Source organism: Glycine soja, chromosome 19 (genome assembly GCF_004193775.1).
Source record: "Glycine soja cultivar W05 chromosome 19, ASM419377v2, whole genome shotgun sequence".
NCBI lineage: Eukaryota > Viridiplantae > Streptophyta > Magnoliopsida > Fabales > Fabaceae > Glycine > Glycine soja.
In genome coordinates this window covers 5,923,130-5,933,592 of record NC_041020.1, presented here as the reverse complement: position 1 = coordinate 5,933,592, position 10,463 = coordinate 5,923,130, and the positions used below count along the sequence as shown (strand labels likewise).

The 10,463-nt window shown below is 30.3% G+C and overlaps 1 protein-coding gene across 1 annotated transcript; it reads right to left on the bottom strand.

Moving 5' to 3' along the window:
* Positions 1-6,755: 6,755 nt before the first annotated feature.
* On the bottom strand, positions 6,756-7,433 carry LOC114398521 (F-box/LRR-repeat protein 3-like). Its single transcript, XM_028360715.1, has 3 exons — positions 7,340-7,433; positions 7,112-7,241; positions 6,756-7,002 (listed from the first exon to the last, which is right to left on the bottom strand). The coding sequence occupies exons 1-3, from the start codon at positions 7,431-7,433 to the stop codon at positions 6,756-6,758; spliced, it is 471 nt and encodes a 156-aa protein (XP_028216516.1).
* Positions 7,434-10,463: the final 3,030 nt, after the last annotated feature.

Sequence of the window (10,463 nt, the reverse complement as noted above, 5' to 3'; positions counted from 1 at the left end):
CAACTTCTAAATTATCAAATAACAACAATTGACTTAAGAACCCTAACGATCGCTCAAGCATTAGGGGTGGAAAAGGTCCAGACCTCGACAGGAGCCTATGGTCTAGTGTACATTAGGCCTATGTTAGTCCAAACTTTTTTCAAAAATAGACTAGGCCTAGGCTTTTATAAAAGCCTATTTGATTAAAAAGGTCATGCTCTAGGGCATTTAAAAAGCCTAACTACCAACTTCTTTAAGTGAATATAAATTTAAATAATTTGTTATAATGCCTCAAAATCATACATTTGCTTACCTTTTAAAATAATATGAATATTGTCCAATATAGAAAGCCAAACATGTAAGCTTATTGACGAATAAATTTACGTTTTAATTAGATAGCTTATTACAAAGATAGGCTTTTTAGCTAAGTTATTTTGAAGGCGATAAACTTATATCATGTTAACGTGTTAGACTTGACTCTTATAAAATTTAGTTTTCCTATTTTCGCCTTTGTTTCATGCTTTGAGTAACGATAAATTTGATTTTTATAGATTATAGTTTGATTCATAGAGAATTTTTTTCTTAATATTTTATGAGCCTATTGTTCAATGCAAAGAGGAGTTAGACTATATATAAAGTTGTAATATGAAATAGGCATTTAAGTAGGTTAAGAAGTCAAGTTAGGCTTTCAAATAGGTTTGGTCAGGCCTAAAATAAAAGCATATGATAGGTACTAGGCTAGGCTCATGTATTGAGCTTTTTAAACATGCTATACTGATTTAAGCAAAGTTTTGTTCGGCCTAGCCTATTTCCAACCTTGTTAAACATTAAAACATCCTCCTTCATCTCATGAGCTCTGGTAGCAACAACATCAACACATTGATTTGCTTTGAAACAACATGAGAAAACTTCACCCTCTAATTAGACCTCGACATATCTCAAATGACACAAATAATACTACATCCAGACTATGCACCCTGCAAAATAAAAGCAACAACTTGAGAGTTCACATGAATCTCAAGAGTTGTAATTTCCTTATGTCGAGCTAGACACATCCCTTGATACACCCTCATAATTTTGCAATAAATTAGGTTGTAGTTATACCCAACTTCTTGCAATAATCAACAATCAATCTTCCTTGACAATTTCTTATTAAGCCTCCACAGTCAGCAACTCCATTTGCACCTTGTACATAACCATAAGAATTTAGCCTATATTGCAACACCCTTAATTACTATTAAGGAATTTCTATTGTTTTGCATTATTTGTGAAAATAATTCGAATGTTGATTATAAAAGAACCATCAAAATGTGAGAAAATTATTTTCTACTTTAAAACATTATTACTCTTGACTTAAAAAAATCCTTATTAACTTAATATCCATTTAAAATCACCCTTTAATGAAATATCATCTTAGTAAAAAAAAATTAATTTATAAAACATTAGGTCTACAATAAATCATTCAAACATCATAGAACTTTATTTAACTATTCTCAATTATATCACTAAACAATTTGATTACACCAAAATGAATATATTCATACAGAGATGTGATGTGTAGGGAATGGTGGTGGGGGAGGGGGGCTACAAGGGCCATGATACCAAGGTTTTCAAAATTGTCATAATATTATATATAAAATTATTTTCTAGTCTCCCTTTCTTAATTCTCTAACTTTTTTTGATAATTTTTTATGAACATATTTTATCTAAAGTTGGAAATTTTCTTCTTTTTTACTTTCCTTTATTTAACAATTATTTTTCTTCCATTTTTTATAAATACTCACATTATTCCTATATATAAGATTGAGTGACCTAATTTACTTAGATTAAGGAAAATAATTAATTTAGTTGATAACAATGCATTGTCACTAATTTTCTTGTTCAAAATCATCATTGTCATTAGTACCCATCAATCTCTTGATATATAGTACAATTAATTATAGATATTTTAATATAAAAATAATTAATGCAACAAATACTATGAATTAGATCTTATAAAAAAAACAAACATTACTCTTAATTTGGGTCCTATATATAGGAATATAGAGAATTATAAATTACTTAAAATAACTTAGTACCTTTCATAAAATAATCAATTTATAGAAAAATCAAGTTTGAAAAAATAAAACAACCGGTTTCTTTTAGTAATATTTTTTAGATTTATAGTTCTATTTACTTTAATGAAATGTCTATACTTAGTTAACTTATCTAAACATTCATTATGTGTAATTTATTAACCAAGTATTTTTTTTAAGATTTTTTCATGTGTAACACAAGTATCTATTTTTTAAATATTTTGAATAATATGCTTTGACTACAATATAATTTTCATTTTACTTAATTTAAATATTTATTTTATAAATATCATGTAGTAAAATTTAAATTTATTTTTTAAGTCATGACTTTTTTATATTCATCCCTTATATAAAAAATACTAGCTCCACCCTTACTCATATATCATTGAGACTAAATACATAATACATTTGAATCACAAATAGAAAACCAATGCATCATAATAATGAAATCCTAATAAAAAAATCACAAAACTCATGATGTGATATTGCTCATTATCATAATAAATTCTAATTGTTGATATTTATTCATTTTACTTGGGTAAAAAAAAAAGGTTAAATTATTCATTTGGTCATTATAGTTTCATGATTCTTACTTTTTTAATTCTTATAGTTTGAAAGTAGTTTTTTAATTTCTATTGTTTATATTTTAATTTTCTTTTAATTCCTATAGTTTAAAAGTGTTCTTTTTAGTCTTTATAGTTTACATTTTAATTCGTTTTTAGTCCATGTAGTTTGAAAACTATAGAGACTAAAAAAGTAAGAATCGTGAAATTATAAAGACTAAAAAGAGTATTTTCAAAACTAGAGAGACTAAAAGAGAATTAAAATATAAAGTATAGAAACTAAAAAAATTACTTTCAAATTATAGGACTAAAAAAATAAGAATAATAAACTATAAGACTAATTGAGTAATTTGAAAAGAAAAAAACAAAACTTCCTGCTGCATACATTGTACTCCTGACATTGAATATTGAATATAGAATAAATATCATAAATGTGTGTGTGACGTTGAATATTTAACATTTATTACTTTTTTCGATATAAACATTTATTACGTTGAATCAATTAATTATAATATTGGATTTATTTATTATTATGGATAGATTCAATAATTATATTAATGATAATAATTAACTTATTTATTACTATTTTTAATAACAAATACTTAATGGGTCTTGCTAACCAATGTCTTTGGGACATTGATTAAGAAACAAAAAGAATATTTATTGTAAAAATCATAGAAAAGCATAAAAAAAACATAGAAAACACAATTTTATGCATCCCAGTAAAAAAAACTTTCTTCTTTTAGTTTGTTAACTAATACCTTAAGGACACAAGTTAGAATTTGTAATACTTAATTATTGTTTTCTTTTTTATATGTTGGAATCTGGAACTAGTGGTGTAGCCACGTGACATGACTGTGTATGCTTGCAGAACCATGTGTCATGCATGCACATGCTTGTAGAGCCACGTGACATGCACATGTATGTTTGCAAACCTATTGTTTTAACTAATTTTTTAATTTGATTTTTTCTCTCTTTTTATATACTTATTAATTGTACTCACTTATGTAAAAAAAATAAGAAACAATACATAAAAAATGGAATTAGAGGAACTTGGACATGCAATTTATGTATGTTTAATTTGGAATCACTACTAGAAAAAGCTTATTCTAAGTCAGTTATATAGAGCCTTTTACGACGGTTGTCAACCGTTGTTAAATAAAGTGTTGTAAAAGGTAAAATGAAATTTACGATGGTTGTTAGAACCGTCGTTATATGTTGCATTTTCTATGACAGTTTGGTAGTAACCGTTTCAATATATCCTTTGATATTTACAATGATTATCGGAAATAACTGTCTTAAAATTCATTACGGTCATGCTAAAATTGTCTTTATATATGCACCTTTTTTACGACGGTTCAGGAGTAACCGTCATAGATAATCATGTCGAAAACAACATATTATGACAATTTTTTGGCGATCGTCTTAATATGTGATGGACTTTTACGCCGTTCATCGCATAACCGTCGTAGATACTGATGTTCCAAGACTACATACTAAGATGGTCTTGGATAACCGTCTTAGTATGTATTGCCATTTTATGACAGTTTTTCTAGTACCCATCGTAGTATATAGATTATTCTAAGACGATTATTGCTAGAACTATCTTAGTATGTCTATTTTTTTTGGCATTTCTTGGGTCAATTTTTTTGTTGTTGCAATCTTTAAATAATATGCACATTATGGCAACCAAAAGTCTCATCATCATTTTCAATAGTTATAAAATCATTTAAGTACATATGACAAGTGTGAAAAAATCATTTAACTATATATATATATATATATATATATATATATATATATATATATATATATATATTGGACCTTTACAATTTTTGCTATTAACAATATTAAATTCAAAACAATTCAATTCATTGAACATAAGCCTTACTTAAGACTGTTGCTTGTCAAGTCGTCCTAATGACTATGTTACTAAGTGCCGCAACAACGATCATGTGATACAACAATCTCCGATGACAATGATCTGGTATGTATGAATGTCAAGTCGTTCTTTGATTATGGTAGGAGCAGCCAAATCCAATGTAAATATTCAGAATGCACAGGTGAAAGAGGGTGATAATATGCAAGACACAAAATCTGGAGGTCAACCACGTTATATAACCTGCAAAGTAACAGTAGTCAACAATTAATTGTCTACTTAAATGAAACATTTGTAACAAATTTATAAATTGAAGAAGAAAATCTACTAACAAATTAAAATGATCATACACATAAAGATTATAGAATTGTTTTCCCTAATTGACATTGCAATATTTTCAATGCATCTGACCACATAACATATACATCACACACATACTTACGAAGGAAAAGAGAACACAGTAAATAGTTAACTAGATGAGTCCTGCATTTTCACCAACAAACACCAACTTCTTTTAAAATGCAAGAGTAACAGTTGCAATATGATAATATGAGAAATAGACCCAAATAGAAAACCAGATTAATCGCATGCCTCCAATTTATGAAGTACAAAATGATATTAGTTGGTGAGCACATTGACACTTCTTTTTGACAAATGTTTTTCCTTCCCTCATTTGTCTTAACTAAAATCTTCTATATAATAGATATTATCTTTAACATCCACCTTTATGTTTTACTCCAAAATGGAGCTGAATAAGAGTAACATTTGTAGCAGAAATATTAATCTAAAGAACCAAAGGTTTGCTAACAATAAAAAAAATCGGTATGTATATATTGTTGTTTTTTTGTCCAGAGCAGAAGATAGATTAACAGGGTGACTGGGTACAACAACACAATTGATGAAAATTTTGCAGTGAGCCCAGACAAGCATCCAATCCAGGGTTCTTTCATCTTTGGAGAATTATAGTTTAAAATTTTTCAACTAGATCAAGCCATACCACACTTTATAATTGATAAAGTACCAAAGCCAGATGAGTATCAATTATGTACCTTGAGGAAACACTTATAATTTTCAAACAATGTTGAATTTTTAATTTAGAGGCCATACTACATTTTGTACTGCATTCTTGTAGAACTTTTCAGAGCATTCAGGCTCTTCAAGTTCTATGGTGTCTTCATAAAAATATTTTAGTCTTACATGCTTTGATGAGGTGGTCCCAGCTACTGAAGCCACTAGGTTGACTTCATAGATATTGTTGTAAAAAGCATATTAAAGAACCACATTGTTTGGGATAATGATATATCTACTCAAGCAAAGCAATCCCGAATTATGCTCATTCTATGATTCTATTATCCATGATGTTTTTTTAGTAAATATAGAAAACCACTCCCTTATGCACCACGTTTTAATCATTTTTTAGGTGGATAATAGACATATTGGTCAGTCCAAATATTTCACAATCACAACCTAGTTTAGGGCTAGAATCAACAACATACATGCCATGATTACTGATTCAACTCAATATGTGTTTATCTAGCTAGTGTAATTTGCTTTTGTTAACTTGTAGACATTTAGTTAAAGTTATTCTTGAAGCTCTTGAAAACCATATATTTGTATGTGTAACATGAAAGAATAAAAAAAGAAGGTTCTAACACACAATCTATTCTACAAGCACAAGAACTGACTTTAGGCTACTTGAGGAAAAAATATTTTCAATTAACTACAACAAAGAGTCCTCATAATGAACATCCATTCATCCTTCTTCTATGATAAGCCATTACGTAAAATTTGTATAGGGAAAAGAAAAATCATAAATGTATAAAGCACGTGCCCTTTTCATTTGAAAATTATAATCGACAGTTCCAGCAGCTCACACATTCACATGGTTTGATTTTGAATTAGCTGCTCATGTATCATTCTAAATTTCTATTTGACCCTCTTGATATGTAAAACCATCAAAAGTTTAGCATTATGGACAACAAAGAGAAAGTTGGCATATCTAGAAATTGTTCATGAGAAAACCATGCTATATGAATTACGAAATACCATTTTCAGTTCAATTTTTGTCTCTCTCTGTCTCTCTCTTTTTCTGCCCAAATGAGTGTTGCATATTGGTTAGATGCCTTTAAGTTCTATGGACTACTCTGTTGGTCAGAATGTAGAGACTCAAAATATTAATAACTTGATTGAGTAAAAGTAGTACAACTGACCTGCGATAGGTTTTCTGAATAAAAAGCATGGGCCCAGAAACCTGTATCATCAACTTTTTTCACAATGATTCAAATCTAAATCTGCCAATCTCTTGCAACTTATTGCAACTGCTTTTATACCAACACTTGTGATATTTGAAAGCCCACACAACTCCAGATCAGATAGTTCACCAAGATGGCAGATATACTTCAACCCTCTATATGTAATTCTATTGCAATATGACAAGTTGAGGTTTGTCAACCCCTTGCATCCACTCGTTAGCGCCGCTAGCCCATCATCTCCAATACGTACACATCTGTGATCAAAGAACAAAATGAACTAAACAACATCATAACAGTATCCATAATTTCATTTAATCATAAGCAATTAACCACGTTGACTATAAAGTTCAAATGTTCAATTACCGATAGAGATCAAGTTCAGTCATTTTTGGGCAGTTATAAGCAATGTGTGCCAATCCTATGTCTGATATGTTTGTGCATAATCCTAATTTCAATCTTACAAGTTCTGAACATCTTGATAGATATCTTAGAGCTGCACGAAACAGAAAGTTGGAAATAAATTAATCAGAACCATTTGCAATTTTGAACAAGACGAATATATTATTTAAAGATAGAGATTCCATACTTTACCTATGTCATCAATACCAAAGCAATCAGTAAGATCAACCTCTTCGAGAAGTGAGCAATTTAATCCAAGTTGATAAAGACAATTCTCAGTCACCATATCACAAAAAATGTATTTATAGCAATTAAAATAAGAAAATTAAACTTAGTGACGAACAAAAATGATAAATGGTTAACTTAAATAAAAATACATTTAAGCTTATATAATTATAGATAGAAAGATAAGTAGCAAATATAAGAGTGTCAGGACAAAGTGCCTTTTGTGCAGTCCAAACTTTTTTTGTATGATAAGGCCGAGGGTACTAGTGCCAGAAGGGCTCTACTATCACTACCACACTAACATATGCACATGCATATATGATATATAATCTTACCCTCCTGGACAGCCAGTGTCCATACATGGGAAAGAGTAAATTAAAACAAGCTTCTAGCAAAAAAAGTGAAACATATTAGCAACACTATCGTCACACCCCTTTCATGATTTCCCTCTCTTCAATTACTAAATTAAGAGAACAAAATCCTATGCTCTTGTATTCAACTTTTCATATATTAAAATCAACCAATGATAACGAAACTGAAATAGAACTGCAACTCATACACTCAGAAGATCAATATATAGGACCCTCAGCCTCAGATTTCACTCCAAGCCCTAAACAAGTTAAATTTGCTCCTACTGCTGCTCCTATGTATCCTTATTTATTTGATGAATCTGACCAACTGATCTTAACCCCTCTAAGTGACCTTATGCATTTCAATAGTGTAGAGGCAGAAGAAGCATCCTTTATTCCATCATGGGAGGAGGTATGTTCATGACATCCATCACTAATAGAGAATCAAAGAAGGAAAAGTCCCAGGTTCATATTGTGGGCATTCATTGCCTTGGGATGAGCTCTACATTTCCTAAAGACTAAGACAATTAGGGATATGGGTAATGATGATTGTATGAGGCACCTTCAAGTTCTATGGGAAGAACTTCAACCCTTTGGATTTGACTTGACATGGCTAGAGCCCCATGTTCAATCAGCAATGAGTGCAAAAGCTTATTTTGAAAGAGTAGACTACTTGAAAAGTATAAAGGTCAATATAGCTTCTTTAGAGATAGAATTGAAGAAGCTGAAGACTAAACTGGTTGTTGCACAAGTTGATCTTGAGGTTGCAAGGAGAGACTTGCCAGAGGTAGAAAATGATTTCCGAGAGAGGGACATGGATGCTGAACTTGGTTATGGGATACCATAGTCCTTAGCCGCTTGAAAGAAGCTTCATTTGGTTCTTTTTTTATCTTTCAGAATCAAAGACAGATATTAGATTTACAAAAACTCATTGTTCAACCAACCAAGTTAAATCTTTGTTATCTTCATTTCTAATGCTATTGTTATTTGCTACCAACATACAAAACATAAACCTTACTCTAATAATGTACCTAAATTTGGAAGCAGTACGTGAAAATGAAGTGAACAGAGAAGACAAGCATCGTGTAATGGGAACTATAAATACTACTACTACTACTACTGCCGCCACTACCTGTATTCATTAGGGGATTAGAACTCAGTTCTATTAATAACAGAATAACTTCTTGTATTCAGTAAAGAAAGGGGATAAAGAGGCAGTTAGCTTGAGTTAGTTGAAAACTGAGAAGGAAGTTAGGAGGAAAGGTTTCTCAAATACCTTGGTGAGGGAGAGAATTCTCTGTACACCATATATGTCTGTGTCACGTAGATACCAGGGTAGAGATTGGGTTTTTAGAAATAAAGATTTCACTTTTATCTCATTTTCTGGTCCAATACGAAACAATGTCACTCTAAAAAAGCTAGATATCTTCAAACACAAAACAGGTGTCACAAGTTAGCTTGCTTCTATTGTTCCATCAAACTCTTGAAGATTTTATTAAATCATCATCAAATTGACATTGTATTAAGATTCCCTCTATACTACCCCGACTTACTGCATAGTAGCACCAAAGTTTGTCTCCTCTGTGCCTGTCTGTGTCCCCTTTTTCCCTCCCTGGTGTTTGTAAATTTAAACGAAAGGATAAGATCGTCAGGGAACCCGTGACAACGAATTTATTGAAAGGAAAGTTGTAGAAAGATGCTAAAGGAGGCTCTTGGAAGATACTGGTCATTGTTCATAATATTGCACAACTAGTACAAAATTAAATAGCAACATTTTTCGTTGCATCTATATATGTGTATGTGCAATTTGTGGTTTTGATGAATAGAAAATTTATATATGGGCCCAAATAAAATTTAGGAAAATTTATGGCAAACTATTCTTTGGACTGATTCCTAGAATGTGACATTTGTAGTTAATCTGTTACAATTTCACTATATAATTGCTCTTCTATATATTTTCACACCAAAATTGCCTCTCATGTTTTCAATGATGAAATCTGCTGCTCCTGGTCCAACAACTACCATCTTATCAGCGAGAATGATGTCATGCAATTTTCTGGTAGCACTCTTCCTCCTTTTCTTTGCAATACTTAAACCTGTGTTCTTTCCTCTTCCAATTCTACTAGCATTTATACATCTTTTTGTGTTTTTCACGAGAGAAAAAAAATGACAAACATAATATTTAAATTGAATTTATAAAGAAGAAAATTTAGAATGAATAAGAAAAGAGCAAACTAAGTTAAAGAAAGAAAATAATAATATAAGTACCTTGTTGAATCATGAAATCATTCAAGTTATTTTGAAGTCCTAAATTTGAAACGTGACTTGAGGATGTCATTACTAGATACAAATAAAAAAAAATTCTTAAGTTTTACCTTTCATTTTCTTCAATAAGATAGATAAAACTAAAGTAAAATTAGGCCTCTGTTAACTTTCTTCAATAAGATAGATAAAATTAAAGTAAAACTTCAAATGCCAAGAAGCTTGATCCAAGTCAAGCTATTACCAGAAGTTAATCTGAGTAGAATTAAGTTGGTCATATCCACCCAATTTACTCCATTGTCCTAAGATGTATGGTTCATATATTAATTCCAATTCCGTAAGATTTCTTTGTCATCAACAGAAATAAAAAGTCATAAATTTAGCATCTAGTTACTGATACAATTTCCAGATGCAAGGGTTTCAAAGAAATTAAAATGCATGAAATTTGAGCCATAGTTTCGAGATCATCTTGATTAAAA

Coding starts and splice junctions, on each gene's coding strand:
- LOC114398521 (XM_028360715.1), bottom strand. CDS start 7,433: ATGGTGACTGAGAATTGTCTTTATCAACTTGGATTAAATTGCTCACTT. Junction 7,242..7,339: donor CTTTGGTATTGATGACATAG/GTAAAGTATGGA, acceptor TGTTTCGTGCAG/CTCTAAGATATCTATCAAGA. Junction 7,003..7,111: donor ACTGAACTTGATCTCTATCG/GTAATTGAACAT, acceptor CTTTGATCACAG/ATGTGTACGTATTGGAGATG.